This window comes from Oratosquilla oratoria, chromosome 2 (assembly GCF_046742065.1).
Source record: "Oratosquilla oratoria isolate Oo_2021 chromosome 2, ASM4674206v1, whole genome shotgun sequence".
Classification (NCBI taxonomy): Eukaryota; Metazoa; Arthropoda; class Malacostraca; order Stomatopoda; family Squillidae; genus Oratosquilla; species Oratosquilla oratoria.
In genome coordinates, this window is record NC_134778.1 from 78,172,321 (window position 1) to 78,198,534 (window position 26,214).

The window sequence follows — 26,214 nt, forward strand, 5'->3', positions numbered from 1 at the left end:
TCACCTCTTACATTTAAACCAAACTTCCCGAGAGCAAAGAACAATACTTACTTGGCACACAGAGAAGCGGAGAGCTTGAGCAGCCAGCTGCCCAGGGGTAGCACTATGGGAAAAGGTGTGTCTGAAGACCGGATCCACCGTACCGCGGATCACTCGCGTCGTATACTTGACTCGCTTGTCCGGCAGCAGCGCCATCTGAGAGACATAAGAAAATGTCACCTGGAAGGACTTGGCAACGGTAGCGGGTACAGTTGCTGGACGGGCAGCCGAAAGACGCGTTATTAAATTAGAATCTCTGATTCTTTGACACGACCTCAAGCTAAAACGAAAGTGATCGACAATGAAGCACACGCACACACACACACATATATATATACATAAGAACATAACATAATGGAGGAGACAGCAAGAGACCAGAAGACCTACACCATACACTAAATTAGTTTCTTTCCGTCTCCTCTTGTTAACAGACACATCTTCTGCAGCTCCAGACCCACGGCTCAGCCCCCTTGTTCAAGCTACCAGCTCAATTATATCGTCATACCACAGTCAATCCTTTGCTAGTGGAAACGTGAGCGTTGTTTCAGGTAGGACCGGTGCGGGTACTACAAGGTGATACATGAACAGCGGTCAGTGTATGTGGAGGACCTACCTTCGCGTAGGAGTCGGCCGAGTTCTTTGCGAACCTGTCAGGCAGCGAAGTGGCCGAGAGGAGAGTGACTCGGAGAATGCCGACTTTTGGGTCGTACTGCACGCGGAAGGTGATGCTTCCGAGTCCACAGCTGGTCTCGCCTCTCCTGTGACACAACGGTGTGACACATTAATGCAAAGAGGGACTAGAAGGTACATTTCACGTATGTATGTTTATGTACTTATGTATATATATATATATTCATATGTACATGGGTATATATGTATAGATATGCGTGAAGATCTAGAGTCTAGAATTAAGTATCTAATAAAATTCGATTTACTAATCAACATGGGCAAGAAGGAATAAAAATGCAACAGCTCCTACCGACTATGTGCAACTAATAACAGTCCCATAACAAAAGCCAGGCCTAAAGAAACTAACTCGTAGACATTACCTAGACATGAGCAAAGCTCCCCAGAGTTTCTCACTCGAACTTTGACGTCTGAGCGTTTCCTGCCTAGCGAGGGAGGAGGAAAGGGTAGAGAGCGCAGGATCCTTCGCCGGTCCCGAGGTGTCCTTCCCATCGTGATCAAACGGTTCCTCGGAAGACTCGAGGGCCGATCCCTGTGGCCCTGGGGCTGTCCGCTGAGGAAGGGCAGCAAAGAGGGAGGCTCCCTGGAGTGCCGTGTACGGAGGGTAAGAGGTAATATTCGGGTCGCAAGAGTAGGGGGGATGAGGGGGGAAAGGAAGACGGGTGCCGAGGGAAGGAGGGCAAGAGGTATAGGGGCTCATAGGAGAGGAATAGGAGGTGGTCAAGGGAGGGTGGGGAGGGGGTGTCTGGGCTGGGGCGGCCTGGAAAAGGACCTCGGGGACGGTTCTTGGCGGCAGGACGTCTGGGTGTAGCGGGGAATAGGAGGGGGGGAAAGGCGTTGACGGGGAAGACAGCTGGGATGAGAGGGACGTGTGGTCATGTGAAGAGAGAGAGGTGAGGTCATGGGGTATGGCCGACTCGCTAGCCTCACTGCCAGCCTCACTCCATGACAACTGAAAAAAATAAAAAGGGTCAGTATTATTATGGATTCTGGACTACCTACAGTAGGACAGGCCACCCATTCGCGCGGGATCTGTTTTCGTGTGAGGGGAAGAGAAGTCTGGACGAAAACGAAATGGTAGTGGCCATTGAGCAATATTTATCAGGACTTGTATCGCGGCATGAGACTTGGAGTTTGAGGCTTGCATCTCATTGTAACCGAATGCGACGAAAATGGCCGAAGACATAGTTGTGGAGAAAGGTAGAAAGAAGGATTTTTTTCTGGTGAGAGGTGAACTGATATGAAAAGATGTAGTATGATAGAAAGTTAGAAAGGATGTGAATTTTAATCGACTGAAAAACAAGTGTAAATGTTTGTGCATGTGCGCGTGATTTTGTTCGTGGGAAGTGTCTGTATACTTCCTACGAGAATTAGTATTACCCCGAGGTCTTCTATTTGAAGCTTACTTGCTTCAACACTGACCTAAAAAAAAACATACATGAAGAAGAGTCGAATTCACCTCCCGCTATCCTCTTCCTTCTCCCTACCGTGCGCGTCAGATTATATGGGAGACAGGACAGTGTCTGCCACATCGATTACCCGATAAACCTGCACACGTGCATGCAAACAACGTACCAACTCATCGGAACAGAGGTTGAGCTTCGTTCAGGGGCCATTATATCTCCAAAGTCCAGTGACCTCTCAGCTCCTTACCTGACCTAGGTTTCCAGTTCTTATTCCCTCTGATCCCCAGAGGTAACTGAAAGAAAACCGATGTCACACAAATTTTAATGCTTTGCTTTTATGGTTGATATATAATTAGTTCGCTGGTGGAGCAATCTGAACCGTGGTGGTCTCGCACTCCTTTACAGTAGCTGTGGGTTCGAGTCCCGCACTTCTCTTCGACTCCCAGTAATGACTGTTAGTTACCTACCCCCAAGAATCTCTCAAGCGTAGACCCCTCACTTTTTTTTTTTTGTGCATACAAGATATAGAATGACGCTACGCTGCTCCTTGAAGAAGCACCATTGTCCCATTTCTGCTCAGAGGGACTAGTTATTCTGTTTGCCGTTAATCTTGCCGGGGAGTGTATGTGTGGAGTCCGCTGGGAGTCGTACGAACTCTGTAACCTTTCTATAACTGTCAGAAGTTGGGGAGTGGGTGGGGGAGGGAAGAGAGGAGGGAGGGGTTCTCTCTCTCGACATGACAAGATGTTGGACTGTTGAGTTGAACGACTGTCATTGCTGACTACTTAATTCATCTATCTACATAAATTGTTTATGGAACTCCGTCAGTGAACGACGACAACAGTGCTCCGGTGAAGCGTCGTGAGACGGAAGCCGAACTCGACTGCTGGGATAGCGGATGCGAACGGTACCACTGCACCGTCGAGCCGTGTTCAACCCATAGATCACCCAGTGAAGAGGTGCCGTAAATCAGCCTTGAGTGAATGTAAAGCAGTATATTACAATGTTCTCGGTGTCTTCTGTGTGGTGGCTGTATCTAGGGCATCTAGTGTCTGTTTTCAGGCCTACTCTGTGTTGGTACTGTTACAGCGCGGGATGATGACCCAAATAAAGGGGTGCCAGAGCAATTCTTGTTTGTCTTAGGAATGCTTTCTCTCCTGTGCTGGTCTGATTTCTGGGAGAGTCTGGTGAAATGTAGAACTTGGCTATCTACTAAAGAATGTTGATCTTGCACTTACACATTCTTTGCATGGAGGTGTTGTAAAGCACTGGGGGCAGGTATAACTTTCTTTCCAACGTATAACTTTCCCCTCGTGGGGCTCCGTGGTAGGTGTAGACGTGGACTGGAGAATAGACTTTTGTGTATGGCATCCAAACGTGGTTATTCTGGTGGGGGGTTGGGTTTGCAACCTATCCTAGGACAAACCCACCAAGCCGATGTGATCATCAAGCGTGGTGCAAATGAGACACGAGCGCGCCAAGCCAAACCTGCTTAATCCTCCTGCGTGTTCTCCGCCTAGATCACTCTTTCCCTCTCTAAGGACGATTAACTACCCTTTTTTTATTGGCTACGTTCCGACGACTTCACGGGGCGAATGACTGAAGCCTTACCTATGGGAGAGCAAAACATAAATAGACAAATAAATCTGTCCAAGTCCTCTATCAACTTTTCGCGCCAAATTGTCAGTTTCAGCGAGAGAAAGCAAAAATGGCCGCCTGTGCCGTCCCTTAAATCTCTTTACAATTTTTTTTATTTGCCACAGCGCCGCACCGTGGCCTACCAGTCCATCAACGGGAGATGAAATGTTAATTTCCACCTAGCTAAAGCCATCTAGAAGCGTGTCGAGTTGGGTTGGCCCCGCCCCCCAAAACCAAAACAAAGGTTGAGGGCAGGACGTCTCTTCCTCTTCAATGGCCGCCGCCTCATTGCTAGACAGGTTGTAACCGTTCCACTAGAACGCACAGGCACCATTCACGTTGGCAGCTGTGACCTTCATCCAACACGTTAAGCAAATTATGAATATCGGAATGTCCATGCTATTTCAGTCCTCTCGCAAGGCGACACTGAAAAATGCCCACCCCACTTGATTTCGCTTTAGCTAGATTTGTTTTTCTTCTATTCGATTTTTTAGCGATTGTTAATCAAATCAATTATAGCTCTTTAGATTTTGTCGCGTCTAACGCTACACGATTCCATTCAGCTCAGCGGGAAACTTCCGAGTGGTAACGAATACAAAAAAAGACGACCTGGCCTCAGAAGAATGAACTCATGAACGAAAGACGGTTTTATTCAGATTAACGAGGTACTGCTGTGTAATATCGGCGTCACCTGCCATCAGTTTCTTCCTTGTACAAATGTTGGGTACCTAAGAGACGCTTGGGGAATCGCAAAGGGAGAGTTGATCAAAAAGAAACATAAGTGCCTCGTTTTTTTCTCTCTTTTTGGCCAAACCCGCATCGAGGGCACAAGTGTCAATGCAAGCTACTGTGCGTACGTGAGAGTGCAGGTGGTGGGGGTGGGGTGAGGTGGGGTGGTGGGACTGTCCCAGAACTGACATTTGGCCTGCTGCAACCTCCTCCACCGTGATGGTGCAATGAGCAATTATCTTATCGCACTGACTGAGAACATGAAATTTTATCCAGCTATGGGGACACAGATTCTACTAACGCCTTCTCCGTGGTGAAGTACTCTACACAGTTTCTTCTGGCCAACGCCATGCGATTTCCTTCGGCCAAAGGGGCTATCATACTGGGCTTCCACGGGCTTCACCAGCGCCGACAGTTGAGAGTTCGTTTGAGTAGAAACGACTTCGGTTACATCTTATTTTTAAAATTTCCAAATATCAAATTATCTTTCCATCATATATAGCAAAGCTGACTGATGAAGTAAGTTGTAAACCTATAGGAATGTTAGACATACTGATGAAATGTTCTTAGAGAAGTCTAGATTTTTGTAAGCGAAGTCATATTTTAGTTATTCAAATGGAGGTTGGAGGTAGGATGTGGGAGGAAAAAATACCCTAGCGTGATAACCCCTTTAAATGACGTCACTCCGTCAAGGTCACCGCAAATATAGAACTTTGCCTGGGTTGCAACTTTCTCATAAATGGTCCGACATTGCTTAATATATATATATATATATATATATATATATATATACATATATATGTGCACATATATCTACTATAATAAAGTAGTAGCCTCTGTTCACGAACTCCTTCTAGGGTTTTGGAGATAGACCCCCATAACCATATATATTCTGATACCCTATCACTCCAGGTACTTGGATAACTATATTTATATATATACATATATATATATGTATATATATATATATACATATATATATAATGCATATATATATATATATAAAAAGTAGTAGCCTTGTTCACGAACTCCTTCTAGGGTTTTGGAGATAGACCCCCATAACCATATACATTCCGATAGCCTATCACTCCAGGTACTTGGATAACTATATTTCATTATATATATATATATATATATATATATATATATATATAAGTATATGTATATATAAAGTTATATATATATATATATATATATATATATATATATTTTTTTTTTTTGGGTGGGTTAAAGTTAGGTTATGGATTATTCACGAACTCGCAGCAACGCGCGGGTAATTTGGCTAGTATATATATATATATATATATATATATATATATATATATATAACAAATTCATCTATCATAAATTTGAAAAATGCATAGGTTAGGCCGGTAACTACTTTTGTGTGTCTGGGTCATCGCTGTTGCCGAACGATGTTTGTTGTGGATGACACTGTTTTTGAGTTTTTCCTTATTCATCAGTACTAAGTGTACCATTGTAAACCAGTTAATTAAAAATAAGTACAACACGTATCTATGTATCATGTCAGGCTTATGTTGTGTTCATCATGTGAATGTTTAAAGTATTGGCAGAGTATTCGCCACTGTGGAAAGCTGAGCGAGAGAGAGAGAGAGAGAGAGAGAGAGAGAGAGAGAAAGAAAGAGAGGGAGCGGGCAAAGTTTTCCCGCTCAAATGCGAGATCTGAGTGGAAATTCGTACCGTGGGTAAAACCAGAGTCATGGCCGATGAAGATCCATCTATCAGAGGCGACTTGACCACTAGACTGCTCGACACATCACAGGAAGTTGCACATGACCGATGTCTTCTAAGGGCAGAGAACAGAAATGCGATTAAAAAAAAAGAGAGAAAAGGAACGAAAAAGTACGATGGTATTATTGTAATTTCGTATGCCAATAGCCAAAATTGTCTATTATATATACTCGTACGCTTTTTCATTCCTCATAAGGAGGTAGCTAGTCAAAGGCACGCATCCAGACCCATCCCACTATTACCCATTTCCCCCCTTAATCTTAGCTCCTTGTGGATGAAAGGTCATCTCTGTCTTTTGCCCAATGCCTGCCCGGGTCAGGAGCAATGCAACAAGTAAACGACACACCCACCACTGTATGGCCACTTCGCTTACACGACAACACTCCCTTCTCACCCCCTCATGTAGGAAAATGGGTAAATTCCCAAAATTGGCAACTGGTGAGGTAGGTCACCAGTTCTGGTGCTGTGTAAGTCTGTTAAAGGACAGGGAGTTCCTGTTACATTACACTTACTCAGGATGAGTTCAGGAAACGGAAGTAAGTAATACCAAACTCACTACCCAGTAATCAGGCTTTACGTAGTGCATACTCGTACGTTTACGTCCGAAGCCTAATTATCCTGTTTCCTTTTCTCATTCAACCTCTTCCTGTCTGCCTCAACAATGCATCTCTTTCTTCTCTGTATCCTTCAAGGGTTATAACACCGGGCTATTTTCCCTACGACCTATGATTAATCGACGGTACTGTCCACCAAGGTCTAAATAAAGAGGTCAGACCGTTTGAATTATTGTGCGCAGCTTCTGACGTCATTAGGCTGGGTCCGTTTTCTCTTTGTGAAACACTGAAGAAAACTGTGAAACGCCAAGGAAGACAGGAACTATAATATTTTATATATATATATATTATATATAATATATTCATATATATAGACAGGAACTATAATATTTTATATATATATTTTATATAATATTTGTCAGAATATAACTAATTGCGTGGAGCGGTGCGAGCGAAGGCAACAACATACCCGAACGACGCACCAGCTTCAACTGACAGCTATAGGACCCGCGAACCCCACTTTGAACAGCCAGGTGACGTTCACGGTCCCGCTGCGCCAACTCCCTCGAAATTCGGTCGGAAGTGGTTAGACCTGTTATTCCTTAGATCTTGGTGTCCACTTCCTGAACTTTTTCTGCCGTAAAATCACTAAGGCAAACTATTTTTTTTCCTCAACATAAAATACATAGAATGTCGCTTGATATGCTAGAGGGTTTTTTCCTCCAGTATATACGATTCCTTCCCTATAGCTGCAGGCAGCAAATCTCAAATCTGTTACAACAATAGGAGGAAAAATAGCCCAGTGTGATAACGCCTAAATGTTCACTGTCACGTTCTTCTGAGCTCCTAGCTATGTGCTTTGTGTGAGTGCGTTCGATACAATTTTGATCTGAAACGTATAATTTCTTTATCTAGAGAAACATTTCTCGATTCGATTATAACGCCCAAGCCTTGGAACCCTCTTACCTGACCGTTTTTCATTAACCTACGACTCTTTTTTCTATTTGCACACCTTCAAACTTCCTATTCTTGTGTTGTATATTGAAAAAAGAAAAACTCTATATCACCTATCCGAACTAACTGATCTCCGTGTTTTCAGCGAGACAGTCACTGTAGGTCCATACAAGTCACGGAACTTGTTCCACTCTGTCACTACAGAAACCGAAGAGGCACACAACTTACCTGTACCAAGTGATGAGACAGAGCGACAGGCAGAAGAGCAACGCCAGAAATGTTGAGCCCCCGATCACGAGAAAGCCCAACTCGCCCGCACTAAGATTGCGAGGCGAGATTAACAGGGCACTGGTTGCTGTGGAGTTCCATGGAGAACGACCGTTGGGGTTGGAGAGCCCTGGCGGGTGCTTCACGCCGACGTCCGAACTCATGGCAGGGGACTCGGGTTTGGAACGCACGCGAGTCCTGTGGCCAGGGCTGTGCTCCTTGGGCTTCATTAAGTCGAAGTCAACCAATCGAACAAACGTTATCGATGCACTTTCATGACTGCTGTTCATGACCTAGAGAACCATCACGCACATTAAGCCACACGTTTCTTGTGATTTAAGATGAAACAGTGATTCATAATTGTGTTCTTCTTTCTTTTGCCATACGAGTTGCATGATGAAAAAATACACATATGAAGACTATCAAAAGAAGATGGTTTCAGACAAGGGGATGTAATTTCTTTTAAAAGAATGAGAATTGACGTTAAGCCTCCGAAGGAAGACTGGTATCGCAGGAAAACGTGGATTCACTTTGCCTTATCAGCGTCACATTTTGGTTCTTAGCACCTGCAAAGAAGGAGAAGCATCTTCAACGATTAAATTCAGCACACCAGGAAATGCACAGCGCGTGTTTTACATTGAAACCATAAGACTAAACGCAAACTGAGATGCTGGTGACACAGTCACACAACAAAGGCAGACTTCCTGTTGCTGTTTTGGCGTACATTTTGAAATTCTCTTTCGCCTGAAATGCTGAGGTAGTACATCTAGAACTATTTCAAGTGAGCGAGAAGTTCAAACTATTCCTCAATAGCAATTCGCAATTCCTAAAACTAGAAACAAACATTGCTATGACGTCACATTTTATTGCGTGGGAAAATCGCTTGCGTTCAAACAACTCTGTACTCCTCGCTACACTATTATTATTATTATTAATTATTGTTATCATTATTATTATTTTATTTATTCATTTATTTTTGTGAAACGTATCCACATTTCTCGGGTATTTTGACGAGATCCGACTTAAACTTTTCAAAATGCCATCCATTAAACACTTCTGCTATGGATTATGTAATAGTGACTTATGAGGACTGACCGCATATGAAGGGTGTTACTTGGATCCGTTTTCCCGAACCACATTTGCATTTTGAAAATGTCAACGATGGGTTTGAGCGTGTGGAAGAGGTTTTTTTTTGCCACCGAGAACGTGAAAATAAACACATACATATACAGCAAACACTTCGTAGGTGAATCTGAGCCTACTAATGACCACTTTCAAGCCCAGAGCAGGTTAGTTCACCAAGCACTGAAACACTGAAATGTTGTCCAATTCAAATATGGTTTATTCATTCATTGTCAATCACAGAGCCTTAGAGGCTTATGCTGGATCCACACTGCCTCATGCAGATCTGCATGTTGCAGGTGGTGCTGAAAGCTGTATCCACACAGATTGGGCATGAGGAAAGAATGCCAGTCTCACAGATGCAATCCTTATCTATATCATCGGATAGCTCCTATTATTCTGAGCATTTAGAACCTCATAAACAAGTACCACTCATTGACAGTAACGTCAGAAACTATTTTTAAAATGTTAGTGTATTCTTGACGGAGGCTGCGATGAAAAAATGCACAACCGCACCTAACCTCTCATTTTTTAATGTTATGGTTCAGAGTAACTCTTTCCTCATATCAATGCTCACACTTATTTCCCTTGCTTTTGATCTTCCATAAGAAGCGATGCTGCTTCAATAAACCTAAAATACTGGGTATGGCGTCTCGTCCAATAAATGGGCTAGCAGAAGTGATCATGACGGAGAACGTACCTTTCCACCTTTTGTTTAAACGTTTTAGTCCTCGACACTCCAACCAACGCTTCAGTTGAAAGTTGGAATAACTATCATTACGTTGGATGTCTATCTTGGCCACAGGGACATCGTCCTCTAACAATAACACCTTTAGAAAGGAGTCATATGTCGACATCGTTTACTCTTTTCAATGGATTGAGATTGTCCGCATCTTGGTAGTTTACCCAGCTGTCGATAAAGCTGTGTTGTATCGCCCGTGTCTCAGTTTCCGCTTAGGCTAAGCCTGTTTTCGCTTAAAATAGTCTTACAACTATACAATACTGGTCACTTGAAATCGGCAAAAAGTGTCCTACATGCACCTGTTCTGCTGCACAGTCTACACATCTGAGGTTGACGAATAGGTATTTTTTTTACTTATATGTAGGCTAGACTAAACTTTTAACCTTTCTTTTCGCTCCTTTCTTGATCTTTGTCTTGTTGCCGTCATACTTCTTAAAATATGTTATGTTTGCTTCTTTACTTCCTCAACAATTTGTCTCATCATTCTTTCGTTCCATATAGGAATTTATGCTAGTGTATATATATATATATATATATATACTAGACCACCCGTGACCCGGTGGTTCAAATAAAATTTTAAATACGTTGTTAATAAAATGGTCAATAAAATCTTTATTAGGACAATGCTCTATTCAGTAGACGAAGACAGTGACTTGGTTAGTTTTAAGAAGTGAAATGCAGATTGTGACGTCATGTCGTCGTTACTTGGAACACTACGCATATGATTTATACGGTTCGTAATATCTTGATAAACTCATTATGCTTCATAGATGCTAATTCAGGAGTTGGCTATACTTTTAAATACTGAATATGAAAAATTTAAATATCAATGGCCAGAAAATATGTAATCGGAAAATTGGAAATTCAAAAATTGGCAAATTGGAAAATTAGCAATTGTGACGTCACGCACTCAGCGCTGGGGTTCCTTGGGACCCACAGAGCGGAAGTCGTGACGTCATGTCTCTTCTTCTGATTGGGTGGTCCTCAGTCGTGACGTCATATCTCTTCATCTGATTGGCTGGTCCTCAGTCGTGACGTCATATATTACCATTGGCTGGTCCCCAGTCGTGACGTCATATCTCTTCTTCAGTAGACTGTTTCAAGCAAGATACCAAACAAGATGATCAGAATTTTATAAGTATATATATATAGATATATATATATATATATACCGTATATGTAGGGTCAAATAAAATTTTAAATGATACGTTGTTATAAGAAGTGAAATGCAGAAGATTGTGACGTCATGTCGTCGTTGCTTGGAACACTACGCATCATATGATGTCGTGACGTCATGTCTCTTCTGATTGGCTGGTCCTCAGTCGTGACGTCATATCTCTTCTGATTGGCTAGTCCTCAGTCGTGACGTCTTATCTCTTCTTCTGATTGGCTGGGTGACGGCTTCAAGCAAGATAACAGACAAGATTATCAGAATTTTATAAGTATATATAGATAGATATATATGTATGTTGGATCAAATAAAATTTTAAATGATACGTTGTTATAAGAAGTGAAATGCAGAAGATTGTAACGTCATGTCGTCGTTGCTTGGAACACTACGCATCATATGATGTCGTGACGTCATATCTCTTCTGATTGGCTGGTCCTCAGTCGTGATGTCATATCTCTTCTGATTGGCTGGGTGACGGTTTCAAGTAAGGTAACAAACAAGATTATCAAAATTTTATAAGTATATATATATATATATATATATATATAAATACATACATATATAAATACATACATATATATATACATACATATATATATACATACATATATATATACATACATATATATATACATATATATATATATATATAAACCGGCTGTGAGCGAGCTTCGAACAGAGGACTGCGTGCACAGGCCCCAGACGCTACCATTTACACACATTGAACGTTCAAAACGTTCCAGAACCTGAAGCACACACTAATTTCCAGGAATCGGACCGGCTGAGATACTACAGCCCTGAAGTCCATTTAAACCAGGAACACCGACGTCACACGTGTGAGAGGCAGCTTCGACGTTTTTGTTCGCTTCGCCGTTGTAACAGTTATGGAATAAATCATTCGTGACAGTGATGTAACCAAATCATGAAACCTGTCTGCCATCGAGCTTCGAATGAGGACCGCGTGGCATGGGCAGCGCACGATACTATTCGTACATACTGAGAGTACAAATACTATCGGAAGCTAGTATATGCTTTGGGTTTGGGAACATCTTGTACACTTTGGTCTCCGTCCTTTAGAATAGATATTAATTCACTTTAATCAGTACAGAGAAGAATAAATCAAAATATACAAGGGCTTAAAATTTTACCATACGAGGACAGGCTTGGACACCTTAACTTACATTCTCTGGAAAGACGAAGAGTGCGGGGTGATCTAATAGAGGTATTAAAAAGGGTCAAGGGTTTTAACAAGGGTGGTACAGGCAAGGTCATCCTATTAAGACAGCAGGACAGGACTCGTAGTAATTGGACAAATTCAGGTTTAAGAAGGAAAGGTTCAAGACCTGGTTTACCAAGAGAGTGGTTAACGAATGAAATAGGCTTAGTAACCATGTAGAGCCCTGAAATTATTGTTTTAAAAGATTTATGGACAGGGATGATGGGTAGTAATGGACATGGGACTGCCTAGTGTAGGCCTTATGGTCTTTTACATTCTCCTTCGTACTTAGGTTCTTGTTTTCCTCAAATATACATATACGGCAACTCAGGGTGGGAGTGACTTGACACCCTTCAAGATTTCAAAGGGACTTTATAATATGAGAACTGAGAATATTTTAGTACTCAATGACGCCCAGGCGAGAAACAAGACGTAGAATTAATCTAGAAATAAGTGGAAACACTTTCACCCACCACGTAGTCAGTGAATGGAATAAACTTTCCGCAGGCGCAGTGGCGTGAAGTACAGCTCGACGTATTAACATTAATTTGGTCAAACACCTGAACAAGCATGATGTAATGTCTATCGATTCCTTCGTGGGTTTGCTTGCTTGTTTGGTTACTGTACTTGTGTGCGGTTTTAATTCACTTTATTCGATCTGATTTTTGTTATAATTTTTGTCAATCTGATCTCGTTTTAACCCATTGAACTCCGATGACAAGATTCTTTGTCATTTGGTCAAATAAAACAAAAAATCATAAAACACCAAAATGTTTGATCAAACACCAGAAAAATATGACGTCAGTCCTCGCTTCGCTGCGAGCGAAGCGAGGACTGACGTCATATTTTTCTGGTGTTTGATCAAACATTTTGGTGTTTTATGATTTTTTGTTTTATTTGACCAAATGACAAAGAATCTTGTCATCGGAGTTAAATGGGTTAACTAAGAGCTCCGCTTGTTTTTACCAATGTAATTCAATGTTATTCATCGACCGTTATGCAGTTTTTTAGTATTCTCAAAAAAATTGAAATATTCCCTAGAATGGACGGGCTCCACACTAAATGGGAAAAATAAGTATATATCTTATGCACAAAAAAAGAAGTAATTGAGAATATTTGTTCAGCAACGATTAATTTCTCTTACTAATATCGTTGGAAAAAAAGGACGGTAATTTGAAGGCAATCTTTGTAAGAAAAGGGATTTCGAAAAGACAATTTAGTCTCCGTTTAATGATATCATGATTTATATATGTGACAGAGTTGTAGACTTTAGAAAAAAAAAGATGGTATTCATACAAATTGAATGATACAAATAAGATCGAAAGAATGTAAAGAACAGCAACCAATTTCATCCCCAGCCTAGCGGACAAACCATAAGAGGAGAGAACAGAAGCATGAGACCTACCACCACTGAAAGATAAGAGAAAGGACCTGTTAAATTCAATTAAATAAACGGATAAAAGTGGCAGAGATCACCTCTTCACGAGTTCATGGGAAAAAAATAAGAATGAATATACAAACCAATAAAAGATACATGCCTACAGGATATTGAAAAGCTTCTCCGCATAGATTCGTTAACTTTTGAGAGCCTAAAAGTGGTCATTACCCAATCTAAATCCATAACTGAATTCAAAACTCTTGGTATGTCTAATGGAAAAAAAGACAGGACCCCGCGAGCGTAACTCTTCCGGACTGCCTAAGCTTTAAAAGTCATGTATTTATTTTTTTTTTCTTTCTTAATGAATGAAAACGAATCTCCACCCAGAAAAGAATGTCATCGCTCCGTTCTGCTATTAATTCTCTCTCCCTGACCACCTCTACGACTCCACCTAACCCTTCGGTACGACATTATCCTCAAGGATGGAAGCACTGATTATTTCCGACAGAGACAAAATTGTATTATGTAAATATAAACAGGTACACACTCATGTACACATATATGTACAAGCACACACACTCATATATATATACATCTACACACACACATTTTCTTTTCCTGTTGACGTTTCCCATTTTCATATGGGGTCGCCGTTCCTCGCTTGTCGTTTCCATTGGTTTCGGTCCATCACCTGCTCCTCCTCCAGCTGTTTCTCCTTAAGGTTCTCATCCTCTCTCTCTCTCTCACACACACATGTATATATGCAGAAAAAACCACTGGTAAATAAGAAGTTTATTCCTAACGTTTTCTTCTTTTTAAGACATACATGGAATTCCTTGATAATGTCTTAAATAGACGAAAACGTTCGGACTAAGCTTCTTATTTCCCAGTGGTTTTTTCTGCATATTATTTTTACGTGTGCCTTGTGAATTACTGCAAAACATGTGTATATATATTATATATATATATATATATATATATACACACACACACACACACACATATATACATATATATGGGAGGAGTGTTAGCGTGTCCTACCCCCGCCCACCTACAACCCACTGAATGTTTGCTCGTGACGTCACAGCGCTAGAGTGACCAAGGTCGATATGGCGGCCTTGGGCACGGCAGCAGTTTTCGCTATACTTAGCAAGTAATGGCGCTTGTTTTTCGTCGTAGACTTTGCTGCATTTTAATAAAAGGTCGAAGATCTATTTCCACACATTACTGCTACTAACGGAAACTTGAGGTTCCACACAATGTAAGAACACAGAATCGGAAAGCTTTGGGATGTTTAGTACGACGATCTTTGGGCATATATTCTTATCCATGTCCAGAAACTGTGGATCAAATAAATGTTACTTTGTCTTAGTCTATTTCATTTTAATTTGTTCTGCTTTATCAATTTGTTTGTTTATTCTACTGGTGAACTTGCAATATACAGTGTTGCACTATGTTTCCTCTTCTGTTAATTTCGTTGGTGTCTTGTTCAGGCAACAATAACAGTATCTTCCGCTTGCACTACTCACGGGCGAGGTTTATTTAACAAAGTCAGTTTCTCTTACCGAAACATTAGAACATAAGAATGGAGGATGCTGCAAGAGACCATAAGGCCTACACTAGGCAGTTCCATGTCGCTTACCATCTGTCATCCCTATCCATAAAGTTATCTTCTCTTACAACAAATTGTTTCAGTGATCACTACATGGTTACTAAGTCTATTCCATTCCATGCGGGCTTGACTGTGCAAGAAATACTTGCCTTTAGCATAACTGTAGCCTCGTTAAAATGCGAGGAATATACGTCAGGGTTCGAACCCGCGTTTGAGCAAATGCGAGACCTTCACGCCTCCGATTACGCCACCAGCACCTAACATAAAATTATTCAACGATCCGAGTTCGAGTCCCACCCAGGGCTGAAGATTTCAGCCGGCACTCCAATTCTGTCTTGGGTCACGTGTTGGTCTCGTGATCGGCAGGTACCCTCCCAGGTGAGAACTCAGAGCTCATTTATGGCCAGATGTATGGGTAATGCTGTAACCTAACACACACACACACACAAACTCGTTTCCCACTAGAGTTGGAATGCAGGTTCGCAGTGCAGCGATGCTGAAATGATCTAATATGCGTGATATTGTGAGGGATGTTGTGTAAATTGGGTAGCTTAGCATCTTATGTGGTATTGTGAGGGAGGTCTTGCACTGGCAAATGGGAGGCGCGCGCTTCAAGGAGTCCGTTTAGGGCTGTGGCATACGTCGCGCCAAATTAACCTTAATGCATGCATCTCTCTTATTTCCATCTGTGTCTATTTTATTTTTCAATAGTCTGTATAGTAAAGGAAGAAGTATAGTACAATGAGTATCACTTTACAACAAAAATTACCTATACACCAACCCACCTCTCTCATCTGTGACGCCTCGGCGTGGCAACATGGGGAAAAAACATTGCCAACTGTTACAGAATAGCAAGACGCAATACTGACGTCACAGTTACCACGATGTCTATCGGCAGTCGGGCAAACCAAGATCTAAGAATATATTTAGACCTTGGGGCAAACTACCAAAATGCGGAAAATCTCGATGTATTGATGAGTAAACATTGTCGACAAACGACTTTTTCCCCCAAAGGTTTTATTGTTAAAGGACGATGGCCCAGTCAACGTATTGACAGTTATTCCAACATTCAACTGAAGCGTTGATTGGAATGTCGAGGACTAAAAAGTGGAAACGCCGAGACAAAGCTCTCCGTCATAGCAACTTCTGTTAGCCCCGTTGATTTATAAAGCAGCTACAACCAATATTCTATCATTATTGAAGCAGCATCGCTGCTTATGGAACATAAAGAGCAAGGGACATAAGGAAAGTTACTCTGAACGTGACATTAAAGATGAGTTGGGTTGGGCTCGTTTGTGATTTTCCATCAAAAATACTTTAACTTTTTAAAAATCGCTATTGACGTTACAATTACTTTGCGGTACTTATTTATGGGGTTCAAAATACTCAGAATGATAGGAGCTATCCAATGATATTGATAAGAACTGCATCTGACCGGCAAGCAACTTTATATTTACCGATTTTTCCTCATTAAAAATAGGTCAGTGCGAAAAATTGCAGGCGACTGCTTCCAGCATTATCAACACTTCAAGATTTTTTAGGTTACGTATACTTGTTTATCGCAGCCCCCGAGAAAAATAGATAACACACATTTAAAAATTGATAGGAGCTATCCAAGAAATAGATAAAAATTACATCTCTGAAACTGGCATTCTTTCCTCATGCCCTCTCAGTGTGGATACTTAGCTTCCAGCACTACGTACAGATCTGCATGAGGCAATGTGGACCCGTCGCCTTTGAGGTTCACTCAATGACAATGAATGAATGACCCATATTTGATTTTGAATTGGACAATATTGTACAGTTTCAGCGTTTGGACTATCCTGCTTTAGGCTTGAGATGACAGGAATGGAAATATCAGGAGGTCCAGATTCACCTACAAAGTATTTGCTGCATAAGTGTCTTGATTCACGTTCTCGGAGGTAAAATCCTACCTTCCACACGCTCGAACCTATCGCTGACATTTTCAAGTAACTCCCTTCACACGTCTATCCTCATAACGTGAGTCACTACGACATAATCCATAGCAGCAGTGTTTAGTGGGTAGCATTTTGAAAAAAAAAGTCAAATAAAAATCAAAGTCAAAATCAAGTCAAATCTCTTAAAAAATAGTCTAAAAATGTGGATATCATAAAAAAAATATATCAAAATAAAAGTGTAGCGAGGCGTACGGATTCGTTTGTCAGTAAGGGATTTTCCCGCGCAATATGTGACGTCACAGTAATTTTTGTTTCTATTTTTTTGAACTGTGTGGATTGCTATTTGATTCAGATTGTTATAATCCTAAAAAGTGATAATATACTATACACTTTCATTTACTATATATATATATATATATTTATATATATATATATATATATATATATATATATTTATATATATATATATATATATATAATAGCATATACAGTAGATAGGAAATAAGAGAGGCATATACTTTGTCAGAATGACAAGTAGTAAATCACGACGTATCACTCGCCTCTGACCGACTCCTTGAATCCCACAGACTATAGTGTCGTTTAAAAATGTCGGTAATGTTGAGGTCAGGATGGAGTGGAGACTGAAGGTCAATTATAATTTCTTAAGGAATGGAAATCAACCTCCATATAAAAAAATGTTACAAAAATCACATGAATATGACAAAATTGCACAAAGCTTTTCAAATACTTATTCATAGACGGAGTAGGGTTTGAGTTTTTTTTTTCTCATTACGTCATTAGAGATTAATTAAGCATCACAGATTACCATATAATCTTTGCAGATTACAATATATATTGTGTGGCACGTAGACACACACACACACACTACATATATATATATATATATATATATATATATATATATATATATATATTCTTTACATAATGACATTATATGTATTCATAAATTTGTGACAAATTATAATTTACTTGCATTATGTGTCTATAGTCTATAGCCGTGTAAGCCTCGACAGTTTTAAAATTTTATGGGCAAGGTAATTTTCTATCAAATAAATTATGGAATATTTGTATTCTAGACTTCTGCCATTAGTGTAATTAAAACTGATGTTACATAAATAGCAATGGCTACTATCTCCTTGCCTAAGTTAAATTGAACATATATGTTTGGTGAAGTCAAGAACTGATATGTCTCTTCCAGACGTGGCCATTTTCTAAAGTGGGTTACCTAAAGGGGTCAATTATAATGAAAACATGTGTGGGTCTGTCATGACTTCACCGTAAATATGGCGGCCATCATTGCGATGACGCGTCGACTCGTGATTGTTGACGATTTTTTGAAGATGGCAGATGAAAAAAAATATTATTTACACCTGACATTAACTTGATACTTAGTATTCGTGAAAAATATTTAGAAGTTATTTTGTCTATTATCTAGAAATACATCGCGAATCAGTAATTCTATTAGCATAAATCAACTACACGCTAGCTGAATGCTCATATTACTACAAACCTATAATGGTTACATATATAAATCGCTGCAACTGACACCGAAACACGAGTCAAACATTAAATTACACTTTTCACAACTTTTGTCTCTAAAAATTCGAATGTGACATATAACACTTGCTACACACATCACCTGACTTGTATTATTCTTTAAAAACATATTAAGTGTGGCTAAATCCTCAGTGAGAGACACAAAAGCGATATGAACATATCTTGGAGAAATATCTCTCAATATGTAAACAACTTCAAGGCAATAAGATCACGCGTTAATCTAACCCACTGCTCACCAAGGCACAACTGTAGAATATCGACTCCGAAACACATCACGAGACAACTCCGTCACAGCTGTGTCCACACCTGTGCGATGAGTCGTTTTCCTACCATTGCATTAAAGAAGAGAACGCTTGGCGGTAACTGCTATGTCTTCGTTTTGAACTGGTGATTATGACGAATCCAACGGTTACCTGGGCCCCGGGTGTCCAAACACACAGAGCGAAGGGACGGTTTCGAATGCACCTAGGCTTGTTTGAAACTCACCACCAGTTTCATAAACATCTGTCATCCTAAGACCATATTTATTCTCAATAATAAAAACACAAACGTTACGATCCTACAAGATAAAAATTGTATTACGTAAATGTATATTCAGAGTACATCGTTTGAATAAATTTCGTTTGGCTATGATTAGTATTAGGAAAATTCGTCAGTGAAATGAATCTTTACGTTCGCGTAAAATTTGTCATGTTTTTCTATCACTTCTATCCTTGTGAACAGTAATGTAAAAGCTTTTATCTGAAGGAAACCAAACCACCGAGTCTGTAAAAATGACAGGATAATAAATCTCTGATAACAACAGAATACCGAGTTGGTTGAGAGTAGGTGGTATATAATGTTTTCATGAATAATGCAGTGATATTTATGGGACTGTTTTGCAGAATCACTGTATGTCTTATACCAGTTATAATTCACGTCATTTCTCTAAACCATGTATTATTTTTTCAAGTCCATCGGTTGATGCAGATTTCCACAATGAAAAGGCACGTTTGCAGATGTCTTCTGAACAGGATATTTTTTGTTGCAGCTAGATTCTGTTCTTGTGGACAATTTGGCACTGAATAGGTGAAGGCATAGAGGTGGTAAAGTAGGCGTTAGAAAGGGAACAACTGCGGGATATTTGTCTTTAATCATAACAAATTTGCGTAACACTGATCCATATGGATGTTACTAGAGTTTCTAAAATTATCGCGCAAAATTTGTGCAGCCAATAAAGGTCTCATTGGCATATACACCACCATTAATCCACATGAATGTTGTCCAAGATTCAAAGTACTCCAAAACAAAAATGAATAACACTGTTGCCCTCGTGATGTCAGTCAGAGCTGTTTTGGTCTAACATTCGAAGTCCGATTCAACATGCTCTGGGCGCATTTCACGTGCTCCACAGACGAGGTATCACGCGGAAGTAAATGAGCGTTGTCGTGAGATGATCATGAAGCTTATTGCAGGAATTATGAGGATCCTTACTTGCCTTCAGGGGTCATAAGGTGAAGTAGCATACACCGCGGTGAGCTGGAGCAGCCTTTGTATCGGATTTCTTCTTCAACCTCTAGCGTTGTTTTCTTGCGGACAAAAAAAAAAAAAAAAAAAAAAAAAAAAAAGAGAGAGAGAGAGAGAAAGAAAGAGAGTGACAGTGTGGAAGCCAGTAAGAACATACACATCTGGTAAGGTGGTACAAATGGCTGGTCCAAAGTGCTTTACAATGTGCAGTATGCCGTAATGTCTCTCATCTGTCTGTTTAACGTGTTGTACGTCCAATTACTCTATTATACTTTTTTCTATACTCGGCTTTGTTATAAACCAAAGGCTGGCAGTAAGATACGGTACAAAATATTTCTTCCGTACTTCGTACCTGACTAGAATATCGTACTGTAATTCCGTACTTTTACCGTACTATGAGCAAAATATCAGAATAATTCTCCATTTGCAGACAGTTTGTTAGATTTAATGTGTGGGTTTGATACTAATGGCATATAGACGTTCAAGTTATATTGATGTACCTCTCAGAAACAATATATTGCATAATCTTTCATTCTAAGAAATTATCCAGAAAATGTGAAATCCATGCTCATTTGTGTGACAGGTAATATATATATATATATATATTATATATGTATATATATATATATATATATATATATATATATATATGCATACATTATTAAAGTCGACAGCATTAAGGAGGTTGTTAATCTTCTTATGGGTATTCTCAAGCTTTCTAACAAGTACTCTGCCATTTGGAGGGTGGGCATAAACTAGATTGCCAAAATGATTCATTTATTCAACGTTTCGTCTGCAAGGAGACATCTTCAGGAAAATCTGTAACATAAAAATTACCGACATACAGAAATGAAGAACAAGGGTGTTAACCTTAAAAAAAATTCACAATCAAGGAAATAGACATCAATAAATCAAAATTAGACAACAATAAATCAAATCCTATCTCGATAAATGGGCCGTTGGTCCCCAACGGCCCATGTATCTGTCACTCTAATGAGATTCGGTGAATATAGGGAAACAGCATATTCCAAATATGAACGAACTAACGATTTTATATAGCTTGTTAATGAGAGATGAACTTTTAGAAGTCAAAAAATTGCGCTATCAGTTCTAGAATCTTATTTGCTTTCTGAGAGGATGAAATACACTGCATAGATGATTTGAGATCGTTACTGAAAATCACGCAGAGATCCTTTTCACTATCCACTTTTGTTAACAAATTTCCAAATAATTTGTAATCGTACTTACTGATATTTTTACCTACTGTATGTCCATTACTTTGCATTTACTTGTGTTAAATTTCATTAGCCACTTTTCAGACCATTGCTGATCTTCTTGAATATCTAATTGGTTTAAGTGATCATTTGCCATTCCGCATAGTTTTGTATCATCAGCAAATTTGGAGACAATAGATCTAGTTCGTGGTCTGTATCATTTATATATACTATGAATAGAAGTGGCCCAAGAACGGAACCCTGAGAAACTCCATTCATAACATTTTTCCATCTAGAAGTTTTGCCATTTAAAACAACAGTTACTAGGTCCAACTTAATAGGCTACCACTTACTCCGTGTGAAGCTAATTCAGTAAGTAGTCTTTCGTGGGGGACGGTATCAAAAGCTTTTGCAAAGTATATATATTAAATCCATATTGTTTCTTTTGTCATAATTCGATATGACTGTGTTGTAGAATTCGAGTAAGCCACTCAAAAACGCTTCCGTCTGAATCCATGCTGGCTATCATTTATCAAACACTTTCTAAATGGTGTTCGATAGCATCTCTGATGATAGTTTCCATAATTTCCCTACGATTGAAGTCAAGCTTATAGGCCTGTAGTTATTTGGTTTCTTTTTGTCACCTTTTTTGAATATGGGAGTAACTTTAGCTAGTTTCCATCCTCTTGGGACATCTCCGGATATGAAGGATTTCTTGAAAATCATTTTTAATGGAACAACAATCTCATTTTTCATTTCTTTTAAGATTTTTGGATGCCACCTTTTGGATACACCTTTTAATATTTTCTTTTGTTATATTTACCGTGGTAAGTTCACCCTGGATTTTTCACAGGTTTCAGTTTGGAGTTCACTTTGAGGTGTTTCGTTTACGAATACCATGCTAAAATAATTTTTTAAAATATCACACATTCCTTCATTTGAATTTTCAAGTTGACCGTCAGCAGATAATAGTGGGACAATGTGATTCCTAATAACCTTTTTATCACTAATGTAACTATAGAATTCTTTGGGATTCTCTTTGGATTTATCAGAGAATCTCTCCGTATTATTACATAACTTTGGTAGTCATTAGGTGCACCAGAGCACTTGTATTTCTTATTAGCCTGTCTCTTCTTAGCAATACTTTTTTAAGTTTCTTTGTCAAGCCATTTTAGACGATCCTGATTTGGGGGGCGTCTGTCCTTAAACGGGATGTATATATGAATCATCTTAGTAAACGTATATTGAAACATTTCCCACATCTGATCTACAGGTCTTTCGCTTAATTTTGCCTCCCAATCTGTAAGCTCCTGACGTAGTCATGTGCTTTACTGAAATCGGGCATTTTCGAAACACAAATATCTATTCTAATATTTTTTAGCAGTTTGAATCTAAGTTGTAATCGCTATTTGCAATAGTTTCACCAACTTCTACATGGGTTATCATGCTTTCGCGGCTAGTGATCAATAGATCGAGTAAGTTTACATGTCTTGTGGGTTCTTTTACATGCACACACACATATACACAGACACACACGCACTCACACACACATATATATATATCTGCTGACGGTCAACTTGAATATTCGAATAAAGGAATATGTCATATTTTGAATAGCTAATTTAGCTCAGTATTCGTAAATGAAACGCTTCAAAGTGAAGTCCTAACTGAAACCTGGGATAAGTCTAAGGGAAACTTACTCTAATAAAAAAAAAAAAAAAAAAAAAAAAAAAAAAGATGTATAGAAAAACTCAGTTAATAAAACACAAGTGCCTTACGATTGGCATCCAAGGACAATATAAATAGAAAACGAGATTGTTATTCCATTAGAAATGATCAAAAACAAAAAATCACATCCGGAGATGTCCCAAAAGAATGGAAGTTAACTAACATATTTATAAAGGATGGCAAAAAGAAGCCAGTGAACTACAGGTCCACGAATTTAACCTCAATCGTAGGAAAAATGATGGATACTCATCAGAGATGCTATTGAACAAAACTTAGAAAATAACTTTTTAAATAACCAGCATGGGTTTAGACGGAAACGTTCTTGCGTGACTAATCTACTCGAATTCTACAACACAAGTTTTTGATACCGTCCCGCACTAAAGACTACTTGCTAAATTAGGTTCACGATATGTTTGTCAGGTGACAGGTTGTCTTCCCAAGTCTTTCTCCTCTTTTGCTTTTATAATGTGTTCACTTCCCAAGGAATAGTTTAAGGATGGCCTTTTGCCACTATTGCCCATTTCCATTTTTTTTTATTGAACTTCATTTCCCATTCTTGGCTCCATGCAGAAGGCTTTATTTACAGACTGACAAAACGCTGTAATGAAGAAGGTTAAGACTCCTTTAACCAAGTCCCACACTATTCGCTGACACGCTTCATGATGAAGTTTGCCATGACCGAAGCACCAAACGACTTTATTCAGCTGAGGGGAGGACCGTGTACGTACACTCCCGCATTCACACTCATCCACTCGCGCATTTGCACACTCATTCACACACATACACACACACTCGTTCACTCACTCATTCGCACATACATATACACGCATTCACTCGCTCTAACGCACACATTCACTCACTCATTCGCTGGACACTTCGAGGGCGTTGCCCCGAACACAAGTCCAGCACCTCGGGCCGGGGAGTCCTTCTCCTCCGGCCTACGTCGTCACGAGGGACCCCGAGATCCCCTCGAATTTCGTTGCAGAGCATTAGAGGCCGGCGGGCACTCCTCCGAGCACTCGCGCAAGTGCCGCCGACCGAAGTGCTGCTCTGTCTCTTCGGGCCCCCGTCGCTGAACAGGTCCGGTGGTTCCTGGGGGCCCTCCAGGTTCCGTGGAAGTCTGTCTTGACGAAAGGCGCCTGTCGAGAACGGGCGAGCACCCCGAACACTTGCGTTTGTGCTGTTGGTAGGAGTGCCCCTCTTCTGCCCGCGACTTCCCGCCGATCTTCCCTGATCGGCGTCTTGAGGAAGTTCTCGACATTCTTCGGCGCCGTAAGTTTCCTACTCTGGAGTAGGAATTCCTCAGGTCGTTGGTACAGCCTAGTACTGCCACGGCGGTGTCCCTCGTCGCGCCCAACTGGGCCTGAGCCCCGTGGCAGCGGTGGCTTCGACCCAGGACCGGAGGCAAAAATCCCAGACGAGGTGGTCAGTATCAGACGAAAGCCACACTAAAGGAAACACACACACACACACACACACACACACCCACACACACACACACACACACACACACACACATATATATATATATATATATATATATATGTATATATATATATATATATATATATACAAGCACCCGGCTGCGCCGGCCCTGGCTACGCCAGGGGTACTTGGCCTGCGGCGCTGCTCGCTGCTTCCTGGGGGCGCCCCGCCGCTCGTGCTGGGGGCGCCCCGCCGTTCCTCCAGGGGGCACCCCGCCGATCCTCCTGGGGGCGCCCCGCCGCTCGTGCTGGGGGCGCCCCGCCGTTCCTCCTGGGGGCGCCCCGTCGATCCTCCTGGGGGCGCCCCGCCGATCCTCTGGGGGCGCCCCGCCGATCCTCTTGGGGGCGCCCCGCCGATCCTTCTGGCGGCGCCCCGCCGCTCCAGCTGGTGGGCGCCCCGCCGATCCTTCTGGGGGCGCCCCGCCGTTCCTCCTGGGGGCGCCCGGCCGATCCTCCTTGGGGCGCCCCGCCGCTCCTCCTGGGGGCAACCGGCCGATCCTCCTGGGGGAGCCCCGCCGATCCTCCTGGGGGCGCCACGCCGCTCCTCCTGGGGGCGCCACGCCGCTCCTCCTTGGGGCGCCCCGCCGCTCCTCCTGCTGGGGGCGCCCCGCCGCTCCCCCTGGGAGCGCCCCCGCCGATCCTCCTGGGGGCGCCCCGCCGATCCTCCTCGTAAAATTCTGGAAACATTGTACTATGCTCTGATTTCAACATCTGAAGTTGTTTACAGTTTTTCAACACTACATTTTTAATTATCTTCTTAGTGTTTATCACCCATTTCCAAAAATGTCTCTGTCTTCGTTTCTTAGCAGCAAAAGACTCCGGCATCTTTACACCGCGCCACTGCCCACAGGTGTCCCCAAAGTACCATGGACCCCGCCCCCCTGGCCAAGTGTCCCAGAAACACAATGGAAGTCGCAGACACCCCCGGGCCGGCCGACTCAGATCGGGAGCGCTCCAGAATTTTTTTTAGAGAGTTATAGATATATATAGTATACTGATACGGTAATTTTTAAGAAGTGCACACCTACACAATATAGCAACAGGAAATTAAATATTAATTTTGTAAATTCTAATACATCAACGTAATATATGTCTTTTTGAATATGGGAGTAACGCTAGCTAGCTTCCATTCTCTTGGTACATCTCTGGATATGATGGATTTCTTTAAAATAATTTCTAATGGAACAACCTCATTTTTCGTTTCCTTTAAGATTCTTGGGTGCCAATTGTCAGGCCCTGGTGTTTTCTTAACTTTAAGAGTTTTTCCATTCACCTTTTAATTTTTTCCTTTGTTATATTTACCGTAGTAAGTTCACCCTAGACTTTTCACAGGTTTCAGTTTGGAGTTCACTTTGTGGCGTTTCGTTTACGAATACCAAGCTAAATTGTTTAAAATATTACACATTCCTTCATCTGAATATTCAAGTTGGCCGTCAGCAGATAATAGTGGGCCAATGTGATTCCTATTAACCTTTTTATCTCTAATGTAACTAGAATTCTCTGGGATTCTCTGGATTT

The 26,214-nt window shown here is 40.9% G+C and overlaps 1 protein-coding gene across 4 annotated transcripts in view; it reads right to left on the reverse strand.

Moving 5' to 3' along the window:
* LOC143040407 (uncharacterized) overlaps positions 1-19,098 on the reverse strand; it is a 42,728-nt gene extending 23,630 nt beyond the window's left edge. The window contains exons 1-6 of one of the 4 annotated variants that reach the window (XM_076211483.1): positions 19,001-19,098; positions 7,988-8,592; positions 6,201-6,306; positions 1,089-1,678; positions 653-797; positions 52-195 (exon numbers count right to left, since the gene is read on the reverse strand). In XM_076211483.1, the coding sequence (XP_076067598.1) occupies positions 52-195; positions 653-797; positions 1,089-1,678; positions 6,201-6,306; positions 7,988-8,316 (1,314 nt within the window). In that variant the 5' untranslated portion in view covers positions 8,317-8,592; positions 19,001-19,098. The other 3 variants (XM_076211473.1, XM_076211494.1, XM_076211465.1) reach the window with 3 other exon arrangements.
* Between the last annotated feature and the right edge of the window lie 7,116 nt (positions 19,099-26,214).